General features: G+C 29.3%; 2 protein-coding genes, 1 long non-coding RNA gene and 1 pseudogene across 4 annotated transcripts in view; 2 read left to right on the forward strand and 2 right to left on the reverse strand.

Moving 5' to 3' along the window:
* Positions 1 to 6,442: 6,442 nt before the first annotated feature.
* LOC105122592 (phospholipase A2-alpha-like) lies at positions 6,443 to 7,823 on the forward strand. Of its 2 annotated transcripts, XM_011021806.1 has the most exons (5): positions 6,443 to 6,578; positions 6,609 to 6,748; positions 6,830 to 6,872; positions 7,113 to 7,238; positions 7,572 to 7,823. In XM_011021806.1, exons 2-5 carry the CDS (start codon positions 6,611 to 6,613, stop codon positions 7,742 to 7,744), a joined length of 480 nt encoding a protein of 159 aa, XP_011020108.1. In that variant the 5' UTR covers positions 6,443 to 6,578; positions 6,609 to 6,610; the 3' UTR covers positions 7,745 to 7,823. The 2 variants fall into 2 exon arrangements, with proteins under 2 accessions (XP_011020108.1, XP_011020107.1); XM_011021805.1 differs by having other exon boundaries at positions 6,443 to 6,748.
* Positions 7,824 to 10,848: 3,025 nt separating this feature from the next.
* Positions 10,849 to 18,973, forward strand: part of LOC105122598 (uncharacterized) — a 19,841-nt gene continuing 11,716 nt past the window's right edge. Inside the window, exon 1 of the long non-coding RNA XR_841718.1 lies at positions 10,849 to 10,860. This is a non-coding gene — a long non-coding RNA (uncharacterized LOC105122598). The remainder of the gene's footprint in view (positions 10,861 to 18,973) is intronic.
* Positions 12,576 to 13,415, reverse strand: LOC105122597 (uncharacterized). Its single transcript, XM_011021810.1, has 2 exons — positions 13,169 to 13,415; positions 12,576 to 13,022 (listed from the first exon to the last, which is right to left on the reverse strand). Exons 1-2 carry the CDS (start codon positions 13,236 to 13,238, stop codon positions 12,697 to 12,699), a joined length of 396 nt encoding a protein of 131 aa, XP_011020112.1. The 5' UTR covers positions 13,239 to 13,415; the 3' UTR covers positions 12,576 to 12,696.
* The window catches only part of LOC105122596 (NADP-dependent alkenal double bond reductase P1-like), a 6,304-nt pseudogene continuing 2,286 nt past the window's right edge, over positions 14,956 to 18,973 (reverse strand).

The raw sequence follows: 18,973 nt of genomic DNA on the forward strand, positions 1-18,973 counted from the left end.
CGACAAATAAAAATACCCGAAATAATCCAAGTTATTTTAAAAATTAGTGAAAAAATCCATAGTTCTTTAACTTGTCTCGGAGTAAATTTTGGTCACAAGTCAAGTAGGTTAACTCAGGCTAACCTAGGTCAACTAATTTTTTTTATTTTATAAAAAAGTAAAAATAACATCATTTTGAGAATTTTTTTTAAAAAAAAATCAACAAGTTTTGATTGAGTTTTAACTTGATTTTTCCTAAGTTGACCTAGATTTTTGACCAAGTCATATTGAGCTAATATTCCTTTATTTTTGTTGAAACACGACCTGGCCTCTGCCTCAAGTCACTCGGGTTATATGTCAACATGTTGGATCAGGTTAGGTTTTAAAATAATGAAAAATTTCATAGAAAGTAAATAAATAAAAATAATGAAATTCAGTCTTTAATTGAATGTTAAAGGATGAAACTGAAAAAATAAATTTTAAAAAATAAAAAAAACTCGAACAAACCTCCTAGACCTAGGTTAATCTTTAAAACTTGTAACTTATAAAATTTTAGACTCAAGCTTAATTAAAAAACTCAATTTCTAACCAATTTAATATTAAAAGATAAAATGAAAAAATCAATTTAAAAAATTTTTCAAAGTAAAGAAAAAAGAATAATAAAATAAGGATCAAATCTAAAAGGAAAAAAAACTTAAGAATGATGAAATTATATAAAAAAAATCAATTTAAATAATTATATAAAGTAAAAAAAATAACAACTAAAATAATAATAACCAAATTTAAAAGATGAAAAAATTGAATGGGTGTGAAATTGGAAAGAAATATAATTTTATAAATTCTTCAAAATAAAACAAATAATCATAAAAAAAGTTGAGATGAAATCTAATAAAAAAATAAAATGAAGGGCTGTTTTGAAATTTTAATGGCTAAGGCGCAAAAACTAAGGAGAAAAAAAAAGAAAAAACTCATTGTTGCCAAAACAGAAGCTCGTTGGTTATACACTCCACCAGATCATATAAAGACCATTGAGAAAATTTAAGCACCCCTGCGACAGGTAATGTTTGGTTACAGGATAACATCAAATGCTTTGCTTATTTGGTTTCATGTGTAGTGCATGAACCCATAAATGTTTTTTATATAATATTTAATATTTATTAAAATATAAAAATATCTCTACATCAACTTAATAATAATAAAAAAATCAGGATAAAAGTATGAAAAAGCCAACGGAAGATAGTTGTGTAGATTTTGCTTTTAAGAGTAATTAAATATTTTTATTGTTAAAAAAAATGAAAAGACTACAAAGTTCTTGGAATGTATTTTTTATATTTCAAAGGTAACTAAGTTATTTTACTTTGTAAAAAAATAAAATAAAAAGACTAATCTATCTCTATATAATTTAAAAATGAAAATTGTATAATAATAATAAAAAAAGATTAAATTACTTTCAACATGTAGTCGGAAAGTTTTATCATTAAAGGTGTTTTTCTCCCAACTTTTTTTAATTATGCAACTTCTCACATTTTATTATTGATTGGAGTGGTGATTTTTTATTATTATTTTAGTAATCAGTTTTTTTTCAATTTTTTTTTGTTTTATTTTTTAATATTTTTTCAGTTCAAAGATTTTTTTATGTATTTTATTGAATAATAAAAGTTTTGATAAGATTTAAAGCTCGATTAAAAGTTAATTTAGTGAGATATGATTTTAATTTGTACTATTAAGACATAATTAAAAGAATAAGGATGATACTAAGAAACAAAAACAAATGATGTCCCATCTCAAACTCATGCATAAAAGTTACATTTACTCCCTATATTCTATGTGGACTTTGTTTAAGATCCTTTTAGTTTTTAAAATTTTAGTTTTGATCTAAAAATTTATTTTGCTCTTTTCTTAATTCCCGTTTCAAGTAAAAAGAGAGAAAATTACCACAAAAATGGTGAAAGAGAGAAATTTATCAGTTTATTATATTCTAACAATATAAAAATCAATCTTTATATTAGTAGGTTTTATTTAATAAAAAATATTCAATAATATAAAAGTCAATCTTTATGTTAGCAGGTTTTATTTGATAATTTTTTTTATTAAAGTGTTTTTAGCTTTTATTTTTTTTTTTAAAATAGATTGAAGCTGAGAATTAGTTTTTTTTACTAATTTAATTTTATATTATTTAATTGATTTAGGGGTGTTTTAGTTGAGAAATTGGTTTATTGACATTCTAATATTGTTCTGAGGTGAAAAAACTTTGAAAAATTGCCTTTTGGGTTCCAAAAACCACAAATCTAAAATTTTTATTATCTCTCCAATCATAATGATTTAGACAAGTGATACATCGACCATCCATTTCAAAACAGGAAAAAAAGAACTAGATGCGTGGATCTACACTGGCTGACCCTACCAGATCTAAGGTTAGGGCTATTATTGTAAATGCCTTTATGTTTTTTCATACAAGTTAAATTTAAATTCATGAATTTAAACTAAATAGCTAAAGATATATTTAGGATATATTTTCTTAGACACCCTTAAAATTTCACTTTGTATTTTCACAAGATTATGGCATTTTTTTATAATATCATCAAACACTATTTTCGAACAATATCTCATGATTTTTTTAAAACGTTCTCCTTAAATTTTATTCATATTCTTTTGTGCGCATGTCAATGTTTCTTATTATATAATCAAATAAAAAACATACTCCAAAAAATTTCATTTGCCAACACGTGAGGGTTGTGTTGTTCTTACATTTTCTAGGAACATATAATTACAATTTGGTCTTCTTTTTTTTTTTTTTGCTTACCTGCTATATTTTAGAAACTTACAATTTCCTTCCAGGTTTTTAAAACTGAAATGGACATTATTTGGTTTCTCTTTCAAGCCTTGGACTTAAGGTTGAGTGATGAAAGCACCTAACTTTTCAAGAGATGGTTATTTTATTTTATTTTATTATACTGTAACCATGGTTGATTTGTCTCTACATTTTTTTTTAATTATTATTAGTTGATGTTGATGGGTTTTGCGCTTATTTTTCTCAGCAAGGATGATGGAAAAAAGAGGAAGGTTATTTATCTAGCCTGGGTGTGAGAAGTTTGATTCTTTCAAATTAAAGAGGACAACGATGAACAATAAAAAATTGCAAAACCCTAATTAAATTTAGGGTCGCAACTGCTGTGTACATTTTCACAAGGAGATTGCGTCCATCTTCAATTTTTATTATAGGAAAATGGTTGTGATATTAGGATCACGCATGTTTGAATGATAAATAAGAAACCCGGTCGGAGCAGCAGACTGATCTCGGACCCAAGCGATCTAGGATCGTGGCTAGTTTTTAAATAGGCAAAATCTTGGCTGGATAAATCTGGGGAAAGGTTTAATAACTATGGTTGGGTTGAATGACTCTAGCTTGAACATGTTATCAGAAATCTACTGTTTGTATTCTTCCACTTAATAATTCTATATTGTAAACTTAATCATCTTGGAGTGCATATGGAAATGATAGGTTCTCAGCTGGCTACAGCTGCAAACAACAACTTGAACCTGACAACTTGTGCAAAGATTCATGGTTTGGATTGGTCGGAAGGTGGAGTTAACATGTGAAAATTTATCCTCATTCTCTGTGGAAGGCTTAAGAAATTCAGCATCAATGGCTGTAAAGCATGGAAGCTATCCTAGCTTTTTAAAAAATAACAAGTGGGAGGGCTCTGACAAATACCTCCTTTCAGGCAATTAGCTAGTTTCCATGAGAGGACATTAAACAATGTTCGTTTTTGTAATTAGCTTTGATTAGTGACTGGGCTGGAACTTAGGAATGCACTCCATGCCCCTTTATTGTATAAATCATGAGTGAAGTCGCATGATTTTGTGTGGATTGCAATCCCGAATGGTAGATGGTCCCATATTTTATGAAGGTATTTTTTGGGACTGTACTTCAATCATTTTTTTTATTTTAAATTAATTTTTTAATGTGTTTGGATATTTTTATTTGTTGATATGAATAATAAATTTTTTAAAATAAAAAAAATATTATTTTAATATATTTTTAAATAAAAAAACTTCTAAAAAATAATCTTTACAATCCTCCTAATCAAGTCATAATAAATTTTGCATCAATACATGTGCCAAGTAGTTGATCTCCGGTTTGGAGGGGGGCCGTGAAATCACGGGTCATTGCCCATTTTCTTAGAACTAGGACTTAGGAGCCCGTTGGTGAAAAAACAAAAGGGAATTTTTTTTTTCATGAACTGCTGGAATGATGAACAATTAGTTGCAACTCGATAAATTTTCTGTGCTGGCACGATGGTTCGAAAATTTTTTAAGTGAAACAAAAGAGAAAATATTATTAATGGTTTTTAGAGTAATTTTTTTAATCATTATTAAATTCAAAACTTAAAGTATACATTTAATAAAAATAAATTAAGAATTATGTATGCTAATGAATATTATAAAGAAATTTTCATGTTAACTAAAAACTATATCATAAAGTTAAGAAATCGATATATATTAAAGTATTTAATCTTGTGAAGTGGAGATCCCTTTAACTTTTCTTTTTAATTATATGCTATAATTTTATCTGTTAATGTATGTTAATGATTTTTTTTTAATAATGATTTACATTTTTGTAATATTATGTTAGTTTTGTATTATTTTTGTGTTTTAATAAATAATAAATATTAAAATAATATGTAATCGTCAATAAGTAAGCAACCTCATGTTTTTTAGAAAATGTTTAGAAGGCCATTTGATTATCAAAAGTTGCCTTCACTAGTGTTAGAATCATTATAGCACTCCTTTTATGATGAAGCAACCCGTGTTCCAATTTTCCCTTTAATTTAATGTAGATAATCATTTTTTTTCTTTTTCTTCTTCTTTTTTTCTTTTAAATTTTCATATTAGCCTCTTAAAAATTTCATTTAATTCACTAATTCTTTATATTTATTCTCTATTCACATTATTATATTTTTTTTTATCTTGAATAATGTATAAAGTTATAGTGTCTTTTCAATTTCATTCCCTTTTAATTTTTTATTTTTCAAATTCGGTTTTTATTCTCTTCATTGCTATTTGTTTGATGTCAGAGTATTTTTTTTAATTGATTTTATTTTACAATTTCTCTCTCTTTTTTAATTAAATTTGATTTTTATTCTTTTGATTACTATTTTTTTTACTTTGACATATTTTTTAAATTAAAAATTTTAAATTACTTGGTAATAAGGCTTCTTTATTCAACTCAGGTTCAAGGTTTCATATGTTTCGTGTTTTAAATATTTGATCATGTTTATGAGATTTGCTCATATTTGATTGGTATTTTTATTTTTTTAAGCTAATTTCTTTTATGTTTTATTCTTTAGTATTTATTCAATTAGAAATTGAGTTTTTTTTTTTCAACTTGCTTTCTATAAAAATTTTTGCTGGTCTTGAAAATGACCCAATTATACTGAGTATTTTTATTTATTGTTATTTGTTGGATTTTTTTGGCTAATTCTTTTAATTGATTTTTTTCTTCAATATTTCAAATAATTTTTTAAAATAATTTATAAGATTAGGATTTCTTTTCTATTTCATCCTTTTTAATTTTTTTTATCTTTCAAATTTAGTTTCAATTATTTTGATTACTATTTATTTTATTTGAAATAAATTTTTAAATTTATTTTCTTTCTCTAAGATTTTTCACTGATTTTAAAAATGACTCTTGTTTTCTTGAATTTTTTTATTTATTGTTTTTTATTTGATTTATTTGGGCTAATAAAATTAAATTGGTTATGAATTAAGCTTCTTGATTCAATTCAGATCTATAATTTAATAGACTGTAGGTTTGAGATCTTTGCCTAGTTTAGAAGGTTGTTCTAAAATTTCTTGATTTTTATTTTTTTTAAGCTAATGTGTTTTAAATTTTATTACTCAATATTTATATCATTAGTAATTAAGCTTCATTTTTTTTTCTTTATTTGTTTTCTATATGTTTTAAACATTTATTTTTAGGTTTCGATTTTTTAAATTAGTCTATATATCAACCTTCTTTTCTTCGTCGGTACATGTCTACAGTCATAATCTATATATATATATATATATATATATAACTCTTTTTTTAAACATGTTGGCATAAATGGCCTTTTTTTTATTAAAAAAATGTTATGGCCATCTGCGGGCCACAAATTAATATTTATCTAATCTAAATTGTGAATGTAGATTAGATGAGTATCCAATATATTCGTTTAAAATCATCCTTAATGTGGACTCTTACACATATCTGATAATCATCTTTGCACTTCCTCAATTAATTTATACAAATAAATTTTAGAATATAACGTGAAAGAAACAATCAAAAACACAATTTTTACCATTTTGGAGGAGAGTTAGTTGAAAGAGCATGATCACAGGAGATGGACCCTACAACCAATCCACAATTTGTTCCAATTATAAACCATCTCATTTGATCAGAAGTGAGAACATGAACAATGCTCCAAAAGCGTATCACGAGCCATCCCAAGACAAGCTGATCCTTCACTTTCTTCAGTTTCTCAATATATTTTAATCTTAATTTTCTACGTTTCTTCCTTATTCTGCCCATATATTATTCTCTGCCTCTTAAGCAAAACCAAGCTTCATTTTTTTTCCAGTCCTAAAAACAATGGCTATGGAGTACCAGTTCTATTCATTGAAGTTAGCTCTTCTCGTTTCTTGTTCCCTACTTGTCCTTCCCTTTTCATCTTTTTATGTCCAAGCACTCAACATTGGAGTTCAGACGGCTGATTCTGCTATCTCCCTGGTTTGGTCGTTCGATCATCTCTCAAACTATTACATAAGCCTCATTGTAATAAATATTTGAAAATTTCTTTGTTTTCCTTAGGACAAAGATTGTAGTAGGAAATGTGAGTCAGAGTACTGCTCAGGTATGCAAATTCTTTTCTTTCCAAGAAGTTACTGATAATTCCGCCCAAAGGCAGGTGGAACTGTAAGATTGGGCAGACACAATCACTTCATGAGCATTTTAGAATTATCCAGATTTTTTTTTATGTTCGTGTTTAGTTATACATTTCATTGTATTTTAACTAGAATGGTGATCAATATATACTTGAGATTTATACGTTTTGTTCTATGGTCAAACTTTCGTTGATTTATGTGAATGGCAGTGCCTCCATTTTTGAGATATGGCAAGTATTGTGGGCTTCTATACAGTGGATGCCCAGGAGAGAAGCCTTGTGATGGCCTTGATGCTTGTTGCATGAAGCATGATGCCTGTATCCAATCAAAGAACAGTAAGTACTCTTCCATGATATCTGATTTATCTAGCAGGAATATGTATTTTGGTATAAAGCAAAGTTTAGCTACTACTTTTTGGCTAGTAGTTGTGATTTAGCAACTGGGATAACATGGTGATTAGTGTCGATGGAGGTATATATATAGAAAATAAGTTCAAAGTGGAAGCCCGATTTTATAGATGGAAACACCATTAGAGCAGGGATATGGGGCAACTATGAATTTGGTTGCCTGTGGTGTGTGTAACTGCTAGGAGATTTGCTGTTTCGTGTTGCTTGTGACTGTAGAACTAATAAATTTTGTTTTTGTCTGTTGATGGTGCAATATTGCAGATAGCTATCTAAGTCAAGAGTGCAGCCAAAACTTCATCAGTTGTATGAGCAATTTCAAAATAGGTGCGCGGACGTTCAAGGGAAACAAATGCAGGGCTGATGAAGTTATTCATGTTATATCTGTAGTCATGGAAGCTGCTTTGCTTGCCGGAAGAGCACTTCATAAGCCATAAGACAGAATTAATATTCCTGTTGTCTTTTCATTGCTATTTTTTTTATATATAAAAAAAAACAGAATAAATTTGGCGTTTCCTTTCCATACATACTGCTAGAAGCTGTGCATGCAAACTTAAAAGGGCCATTAGGCATGTTAATCACCCGTTTATTTCAATGCTTTCTCAATTGACTTGTGCTCTCACGGGTGGCCATAGCATCTAACTTTCTTTTATCTCTTAATTATAAAAATTATTTGTCCATTACCTGCAGACAGAAATAGAAATTGAAAACTAATTCAAGAGAATTAGTTTATTTTTGGGTGTTTTATTTCCTTCAGAAAGAAAACAAGAGGGAAATCTGAAATTAGTTTTAAATTACTTTTTTTAATTACACAAAAGAGATTTAAATACAAGACTTTAGGAGAAGAAAGGGGGACATTAATGCTAGTTGAGTCCTTACAAAGTTATCCATATATCAAATGAGTCCTTACAAAAATAAACTATCAGATGAGTCCTCCAAGTATTTATCACTTTCAACTATACCCCTCAGTCCAGATTTGTTCATGCATCTCATCTGAAGTTTAAGTTTTATATATGCAGTAAAAACGATGCCATTTTAGTATATTTGAAGGTTTTTTAGTGTTGTTTGTTAACCATTTTGACGATTTTAAACAAAAGGGTATAATTGATAACATCTAAACTTTAGAGATCCAATTGAAGTTCTTATTTTTTTTTTTTTTTGTTCTTTTGAGAATTCAATTGAAGCTCACTATATAAGTTGAGGGACTAATTTCAGATCTGCCCAAACACTATTTGAGCGACTGCACAACTGCACTAGTATAAAATACCATTACTTTATTTGGAAAATAAATTTGTAATTAATAATTAAAGCACGGAATCAAGATTCGACCTTGATACAAGTTTTATAACTTTTAGGTATTTGCTTATTTGTAAAGCCTAACATCTGAAAAGTAAATAAAGAAATCTATATTAGTTAAGTAAGATGGTTATAAAAAAAAATAAACATTCTATTTTTTTTCATTCACACAAATAAATATACGTTCTCTTAAAAATGAGAAATTCTCATTTTGATCATTGAATTTTTTCCCTCCTCGACTAGGTCCTTTTGTGGCTAAATGAACTTCCAATTGACTCTGATTTGTTAACCAAGTTAGGACTGAAAGATGAAGAGTCAAAGTGGAAAAGGTGAGAAAAGTAGGTGGCAACTTCCAAGTTTGCATAAAAAGTTTACTTTCATCCTCATATTTACTAATTTCTTTTTTGAGGTTCATTTGGCTTTTGAAATTTTAATTTTGGTTCAAAGTTTCATTATTTTACTTTTCTCAATTGAAAAAGAAGAGAGAAATGATAAATTTTAACGATTGAGAAAAAAAGTTTTGATTAATACTGATTTAACCCATAAAAAGATTAATTTTAGTTTTAATTTTGATTTAAAGTTTTATTGTTTTACTTTCTAAATTGAAGAGGAGAGAGAAATGATAAATTTTAACAACTGAGAAAGAAAATTTTGATTAACACTGATTTAACTTATGAAAAAAGATCAATTTTAGTTTCAATAGGTATCATTCGATAAGAAAAGTCTCATCTAGATATTTTTTAGATTTTTTATTGCCTATATAGGAGATCCAAGTTTAAAAAGTTTCATAGATTCAATTTGATTTTGAATTTTTAAACCAATATTTGAGTTATTTGATGTCATAAATAACTTTACAAAAATCCATGAAATGTTTTATAGATATTTTGAGTTAAAAATAAGTTAAAAGTTAGTTTTTGGACATCAAATACTCTTGCACCACTTTCTAGCTAATAAAAGTTGCTTATTAAATAAAGTCAAAGAGTTTATATTTTTAAAAGAATTATAAACCAATGTAGTTTTTTTTGTTAATTATAACAGGATAAATTATTTTTATATAACTTAACCTTTTTTTTAAAAAAAACACATAGGTATTTTTTTAAATTTATTTTCTATAATGTTATTTTGATTTTTTTTTCATATATAATGGTTTGGTTGTTAATCTAGGTTAACTTGAGTGTTTTTTATTATTTTTTAAATTATTTTTTATTTTTTATTTTTACATTGTATTTGTTAATGAGCTTGTACTATTTATCTTGTTTTACATGGGTTGTTATTTTTGTTTTTTTTTTTAAATTATTATTTTTTATTTTATTTTTTTAATATTTAATTGATTGTTGCATTCTATATGATTATTATAATTTTATGAACTGTAAATTCTTCAGATTAACAATTGATCCAAATCCAATATAACACCGTCCTAGGACAGTATCCAAGAGTATTTTCTTGGCAGATAGGTTAATGCACTGATTCCAACAATGGAATAATGTGTCAGAGGTTTGGAAAGGAGCAGAAGGGAAAGAGGTGGAGAGGGGGAGAGAGAGAGAGAGAGAGAGAGAGAATCTATTAATTCATCATTTGTACTTCATTATAGCTGGCAATCGGTTACAAATAACACCAAATATGCTAACTAAGAGTAGCTAATAGTACCTCATGCTTAAGCCAACATGTGATCGTTCTCTTAACTTGATATAAATAACAACTTGGTAAATGGTGCGTTTTACATGAGTAAACAGTGCGTTTTTGAGATAGCCCTACAATTCCTTCAACAGTCATGTAATCCAAATGTCTTGATTCCTTCTTCCCCTGTTACTCATCTCATCTTCGCAAGACCTGTGACATAGAGTTTAAATTATGTTTCGACTCGTTGTCTTATCAATCAAAAACTGTATAATATGCTTGTTAATGTTTAATAATAATTGTTTCAAGTTACTCTTTTTTTATTTTTCTAGTAATTGGTGGGGTGATTGTGTTAATAGCCCAGCATAAATCATCTTAGAGGGTGGGATGATATTGGTTAGATTACTTTTTTTTTAAACTAGCCCTTAAAAAGCAAAGAGCTTTTTGTAGATTATAGCTTAGGAAGTTTGAGGCCGTTTTGATTTCGGAATCCTTAGAGAGTCTTCTCCAGATCAAGTAGCATGTCATCAATGTTGATTGGCATTTGGCTGGCCAGACACTGATTGTTGTTTTCTGAAATCTGAAGTAGCTATAATCTTCTTTTCTGTGCTCTTGTCTACTTCTATGTAATATTATGATGGTAGAATGCCTAATTGCTGCAGTGTTGTAATTATTTCTTAAGCATACCAGTAAGTATTTCACTGCGATGCATTTAACCACCACTGCGTGCCTACTGCCATGCTTCTTGGAGATAACAATATTGACTCTTCCTTTGGGATTGGGATGCAGCATCTTCCCACTTGAAATCCCACTTGTAGCAGCAACAGCAGATGGCGATATTAGCTCCTTATCTTCGGTTTACTAGACGGATATATGTCTGGTACCTATAAGAAACGCTATAGGATCTGTCAGGCACAGTTGCAGATAACGCAAGATAAGGACCACAATTGAAGGGGAAGAAGCTTACCGACGATGAGGTTTACAAGTTGCTCTAGCTTGCGAACCTTGATTCTTCCTTTCACAAAAAGATTATGTAACAAATCTAATAATTGAGGTTTTATTGAATTAAAAGAAATTAACTACAAAGATATAATTAAAAAAAAATATAAAAATAGTTTCTATAATCCCAAAATTCTACTTGACTAGCACTTAAATAGAAAAGAAATTCAAACAAATTTAAATTTAAAAGATACTAATCTACTAACTTCGAATTTAATGAGTTATCTGTCGGGCAAGATCAAAGAGTTGCACTTGCTAGGACTCTAGCGAATGAACCCGAGGTAATGCCTATTGAAATGCACGGACATTCTTGGCGATTTGAATGAGTTGCTTTGCATCGTGTTTTCATGCATCGAATCCTCTGTTATTCCATGTGTTTTAAAAGGTTTTGCTGCTGGATGAGCCAACCGGTGCATTGGATTCACTATCACACAAAACATAGAGGATGTTCTTCTGAAATTAAAGCAACAACAAAGGCTGCCAGTTATTATGGTCTCTCGCAGCGTCAAACAAACTCAGAGGAATGCTGATGTGGTTTGCCTCCTGATGAATTATCTGAAGCCAAGCATCCCATGGCACAAAGGTTCCTTGAACTCAGTTCTTAAGACTTGTCTTTTGTTTTATGCTCTTTCCTGATGCTTTAATTCAGGCGATTTGCCTATAAATGATACGATAACTAGCAATGCTAGTACCATCCCTTTTCCTTTAAATACTGACGATCATGTTGAAACTATCAAAACATGTTTCTTTTAATTGCTTTTTGATGGATAATATCTTACCAAGTAGTGAATTTAGTTGGGATAAAATGTTGAACCGGATTTTGACCAGGATACAGTGCATAGCAAGTAGCAGAAGTCTTAGGAATTCAGTTGAAAACATACCACAAGGGCTCAAACCAAAGTTTTACAGTCTGGATTATCCAGAAAGAGAAACTTGAAGGGTCAGCATTCCATTGACCGTAGTTTTCAAAATTTCCAAGGACAAAAGGTTCACTCACCAGGATCCAAGAGCTATGACTCTTCACATATATCAGCACGACATGCCAACCACAAAATCACTAATAATTAATCTTACTGGAAAAGTGCGTGCTCAACTGAGTTCAATCCCCAAGTTCTCCATTTTCCAAAAGTTAGAAACTTTCTTTTTACAGTTTTCTCCCCTGCAAGGTTTTAGGTTCAGAACTCAACCCCCAGTCTGATTCTGAATGGCAAGTGCTTTCTCAATATGGACGTGCAAAAATATTCGTGTTCTTAGTTGAAGAAATGTTGATGGTACTACATATATAGATAGCCAAGGTCCAAGAATTTACCTATAAACTTAAGAATATGTAACCAAAGAAGAAAACTTGAGTGGTTGTAAAATACTGTAATTTGTATAATTCTGGTGAACTGTATTCCTAAGAGCACAAATGTTTCGGAAAGCGTATACCCCATTTCCCTTTTCTCAATGAGCAAAAACTAAACTAAATACAAGTACCCTACCCCTCAATTATTTCCGTATCCTTTTGTGCTGTGGTAATTAGAACTTGATTTAATGAAGTAAACGAAGCTGTAGTAGTAGTTGGAGAGTTGTTACACCAAAAGAAAGACCTCAAAGAAGAAGGCCCTTGGTTTTGCTTGCTGGTGGGTTTTGAAATTGAGGTCACTGCTGCTGATGCTGCTGCCATTTGCTGTCGATTGGATTCAATAAACATATTCCACATCACTTCCACATCTTTATACCCACACATTTGTACATCATCTTGCAACTTCAACCAACCACTAGCACTCCTACTAGTCACACCACCCCTGCCACCTCCTGAACCTGCTTAATCATAAAACAATGACATCAACATCAATTCTCGTATTAGACTACAATCATGGGTTCAAGCAAGTTACATTTCCATCTACAATGGACAAGACTCTGGTGCAGTAAAAGGAAATAAACAATGATAAGAAGTAAAAACAAACCAGCTTTGTGAAACTTGACTCTTGAAGAGATAGCAAACCATGCTTTCCTCATCTTATGCCACCAATTCATATTAGCCTCTTGTGCTATCCCTCACTAACAGATCTCCAAAAGCAGCAGGGGTTAAACAGTTCCACTCGTATAATACTCAATCCAGGAGGATCAGGAGGAGGAGGAGGAGGGGGAGGTTAAAAGCCCACGCGGCAAAAAGTGCACCGAAATCCATAACACGTTTCTTGATGACCGTGCCAGGCGTCTCATCCTCTATAACATTATATATAGTCCATGAAGAGTCATGGAACATCGCCCTTTGCCTTGCCTTGTTAACTTCCAATTTTAACTCTCCTTTTCTCTTTTGGCTGCTTCCCATTAAATGATGGCTAGTGTACTTTCTTTGGCAACGTTTGGCGCAAAAACTGTAAGAGCACACCATCGTAAATGCATATTGTTTTTGAAAAACGAACCAAAGAAAGAAAAATGGTTGCAACCTTTAGTCAACAACAACTTGGTCCCTAATATCTTAAACATCTGATAACTGGTTCCTATGTTCTATCAATTTCTTTGGAATGTCACTGCTTTATCTATCGGCGATGAACAAGTTATGTCGTGATCAGTCGTTTAAAGGAAAGGAGCCACTGTCTTACTGGTTTATGCATGAGGCTCTGCTAAATTTTTTAATGGATGGAAATTGAACCTTAATAGAGGGGTGCTAATCGAGAGGAAAAAGAAGCACAAGGGACTACAATAGAAACAATTTAAAGCTGTGGACCAAATAACCAAGAGAAAGAATCACAGGCTAACAAGCTTACGTTGTCTAATAATAAATGAGCTGCCGTTACATTCATCTATCTACCCTTGAACAGGATTGTCAAACGAGAGGGGGTTAGCTTGTAAGGATTATTTTGACTGCCTTTAATGAAAAGGGACTTCTCTATTGATGGAAACATAAGAAATTAAAATAAAGAAGCAATATTTTAATATATTAAAATATATAGTTTACTTGGATTCGGCTCTCCTCGAGCTAACACAGAACGATAATTTTTTATTCTCTTGGATAGTAGGAATTCCTTCTTCGTAGCACACAGAAACCTTTCAAAAAGCTATATATATATATTATGCGTGGATACAATTAATTAATTTTTTTAAATTTAGTCAATTACAATCTTTGATTGATCTATAATACAATAATTAGTCTATAAGAAGATTTATTTCTTAAGTAAAGATTAATGATTGTACTTACAATCGCATTTGGATAATTCAAAAGATTGCCATGTGTGGGGTAACGAGAATTTCTACCATTTTTTAACGGTAGGAAATAATTCTTCGATAACACAATCCATCATCACGTTTGTAAAACCTAAACCATATGTTGATTTTTTTATATTAATGGTTTTACAATATTCCTTATAGAGAAAATAATCTTTATAATTCAAACCAATGATTTGAACTTCACCAACGTAATAAATCATGTTAATATTCTCAAAACCCTAATTATGACTTACCGTACGAGGTATAAATTCAACTTTAAAGCCCTGTGATTTGAGACTTTATAGAACACAGTGTATGAAGGGCTCATATCAAGAAGAAATGTTGTACAAACAAATTATAAATTCTTCAAAAATATCGTATAAACCGATACCCATAGTTTAGAGATCGAAATGCTGTACCAGAATAAATAATACAATAATACTGCTAATGGTAATGATGCCCATTTAACAACAATATTAAGGAAATAATCATAGCAAATTATTGTTCCAAAAGAAAGAAAGAGGCTTCTATCCCTTCCCAATCACTCATCTGCAATTTTAACAATCTGCTTCCCAACATTATGACCGTGAAATAGTCAAGTGAAAGCTGAAGGGATGGTCTCCAGAGCAACAGATATGTCCTCTAACACCTTAATCTTACCATCAAGGGCGGAGCAGGATTTTTTTCTGTCCTAAACTAAGAAATAAATACATATAAATTATTTTTTAAAATTAATTATTTAATCAGATATATAAATTTATTAAATTAATAATAAAATTTTAATTCAAATACATAACATAAAATATAAAAAAATAAAATTTAAAGTATATAAAATTTAAAATAAAAATTAAGTACATAAAATTCAAAATAAAAATAAATTATATTATTAAAGTTGCACTTTTCGATATTTTGTAGAATAAAATTTATATATGATCAAATCTGAATCAATATCTTAAACAAACTCTCATTTAATGTAAATCACTATAGAATCTGCTAAGAACTCTTCTTTTATTTTATTACAAAATATAGTTTTAACATATTTTATAACTGAAAATGTTCGTTTTGTAGTAGCAGTGGAAACAAACAAAATCAAAATAAAACGAATCAACTTGTCAATCAAATGATGATGCTACGACTTATTTGTTTAAGCTAATCTTCGATATAATTCAAAACTAGTAAATATATTCTAAAAGCTCTTATGATAAATCACACTAATCTGAATGTTCTAGTTAAAATCTTAAATAATACATTTCTTGTTCATTGAAATCTTCAGAATGAAATTTTTCAGCAAACTTGTAAATAGCATCAACTTTCAATGATTTAAAGTTATCCTTAGATTTTAAATTAGATCTAAATACATGAAGTTTCACTATCCTATCACTAAATCTAGAATTTAATTCTTCCAATTAAAAATTTATTATTAAATTAAATATATCATAATAATAGTATTAATAAACTATCATTGCACCTATGTTGACATGAACAACCTATAACTTTTTTATACAAAGCATATATAAGTGATATATGGACTCTCTACATGCATCAAAAATACACATCTAACCCTATCATTATTCTACTAATAATTTAAATTTTTTTATTAAAATATTTGCATAAATATTTATTGAAATCTTCAGAATAAAATTTTTCAGCAAACTTGTAAATAGTATCAACTTTCAATGATTTAAAGTTGTCCTTAGATTTTAAATCAGATCTAAATACATGGAGTTTCACTATCCCATCACTAAATCTAGAATTTAATTCTTCCAACTAAAAATCTATTATTAGATTAAATATATCATAATAATAATGTTAGTAAACTATTATTGCACCTATGTTGACATGAACAACCTATAACCTTTTTATACAAAATATATATAAGTGGTATATAGACTCTCTACATACATAAAAAATGCATACCTAACTCCATCATTACTCTACTAATAATTAAAAATTTTTTTATTAAAATATTTGCATAAATTTATAATATTATCATCATAAATTAAATTTATTTTAATTTTAACCTTTATTTTTAACAATTAATAATTTCAACTATCTTTACATCAACAAAATTATTCAACATTGGCTTCTTAGCCCATCAATTATAACATGTTTATCAACTCCCAGTTATGTCCTTATTCTTGGCATTCTTTCTTTGGCTGCAATCAAAAAGTGGCCCCCATCATTCACGAGTTTGATATTCTTTGGCATAGACACTCCTGGTGGCTTAATTCTAAACACCAAACCTGTAATCTTAATGTATGCTGAAATCTGGGTGAAATCTCCAGCTGCTTCAATTGCAGTCTTGAGGTCAACCTGTGAATTTCCTGCGAAGATTGTCCCATTGCCAATTGCCACAGGAAGTCATCGCCATCGATGGCAATTGCCCTAGAAGCAGACACTAAAATTTCCTTGTGCTGAAAACCTACAAAAATCTGCCAACCCTTCGGTTCATGTTCGCCTGTATTAATTATCGTTGCCAAAGTTTTGAACACCCATGCCTGCGTGGATGCATTCTTTATCTTTGGATATTCTTTTTCACGAGATGTGAAAGAATAGGTTAGAAAGATGTATTAATTTTTTTTTTGTTACCTGGGCTACAGCCCACCTTAGCCTTCTAAAAGGCTCTGCCCTTGCTTACGACTAAGGATATAATCAATTGTTGTAGTTATAAAATATGAATGAAGGTTCGAGTGATCAGTGCCAATGAATCCATGGATTTTAATCCTCTTGTATATATTGTCTATCGTATTCGGTGCTGCTCGTTTTCCACCATCTGTATACCCAGCAAATACCGCGCATGCTGCTACTCTACCGAGCTTGTTCATACTAGCAATTGCTGCTTCTAGCATTTCTGCCCCAACATTGTCAAAATATATATCGATGCCGTCAGGGAAGTACCTGTGAAGTGTGGGAATAAAAAGGCAATCACATGGGAAAAAATTAAATCCTTTATATATATATATAGCTTAACTCGAAAAGCTGATTTAAAGCTCTATAATATAATGCTGATAACATAGCTAAGTAGAGGTCAAAGTGCACTTTCAGAGGCTCATTTCTAGGGTTTTTTTTGCAGTCTATAATATAATGTTGATTAGTGATTTTTTATTCATGATTCATCCATTTCCCTTGTCGACGTTAATATTGGAATAATTTAAAACTATGTGTTTGCTTTATTTTATGTTTTAGTATTTTTGGTCAACTAAATCATACTATTCAATCAACTTAATATAAATCTTTGAGCATCGATTATCATTTGATCAAATTGAATTTTGTGACTAACCTACCATTATTTTTCATTTAATTATTATTAGTTACCATTTTTTTATTTTATTATTTCGAAAGTTGTTAGGAAATTATATAAATTATATCCTGAAAACTTAATTTAAGTTATTGAATTAAAATTATCCTTTTATATAATATGAAAACCTTGATAACTAAACAGTCTAGAGAAGATGTGTTAAAAAATTATATAAATCATATATTAGAATCTCATCTAATAACTTAAACTATTGAATTGAAATTATTTTTTTGACAATAACTTTATTTTTTTTAGGTTCATGAGTACATTTGTTTTTTTAGTTTTAAAATATTAATTTTTTTTTATTTTTTTAAAATTAATTTTTAGTGTTTTCAAATCGTTTTGATATACTGATATTAAAAATAATTTTTTAAATATTATTTTAATATATTTTTAAATAAAAATATTTTAAAAAATAATTCTGAACACCCTTGCATCTTAATGTTAACAGTTCAACCTTTATTTTTCAACACCCGTGCATCTTAATGTTAACAGTTCAACCTTTACTTACCTTTGGAGTGTGGATTTCAAATCAGTTCTTCTTTGTAGTTGAATGCATCATCAAAACCAAGCTTCTCCTTTAGCAATGCTACCTGCATCTGAAGCTAAGGTAAGAACTTTTTTTTATCGCATAACATTAAGAGTATTTAGTATTATAATAATATTTTTTAAAGTATTTTTTATTTAGAAATATATTAAAATAATATTTTTATTTTTTATAATTTATTTTTTACATTAGAATATTAAAAAAATAAAAAATAATGATTTTTTTAACAAATAAATTTATTTTAAAAATATTTTTAAAATACAAAATCAGAAATTCGGCTTCTCACCTTATCACTGCTTGCAGCACTTCCTACCACATAGCAGCCCGGCGTTTTTGCATACTGACCCGCCAAATTTCCAGCTGATCCACAAGCAGCAGATACAAACACCCTTTCTCCCTTCCTGGGCTACATATTTCAAAAAGCCCAACATATGCTGTTAGTCCATTAAATCCTGTTAAGCCTAGGAGGGAGAATAACCAGATACTAATTTACCCGGATCAATTCAGTGGAATCGAGGGAGATCATATATATATATGTTGGGAAAACTAAGAATAACCAGAAACTAATTTACCCGGATTAATTCACTGGAATACAATTTACAATTCACAAGTCTCAATTCTTTCTCTTTTTGTGCAGTAAAACAGAATCAAACAATGACCAAATATAATGCAAATAATCACAAAATCAACACCAAGATTTTTAACGTGGAAAAC

The sequence above is a fragment of the Populus euphratica genome, unplaced genomic scaffold, assembly GCF_000495115.2.
Source record: "Populus euphratica unplaced genomic scaffold, PopEup_1.0 scaffold20.1, whole genome shotgun sequence".
In the NCBI taxonomy this organism is placed as follows: Eukaryota; Viridiplantae; Streptophyta; class Magnoliopsida; order Malpighiales; family Salicaceae; genus Populus; species Populus euphratica.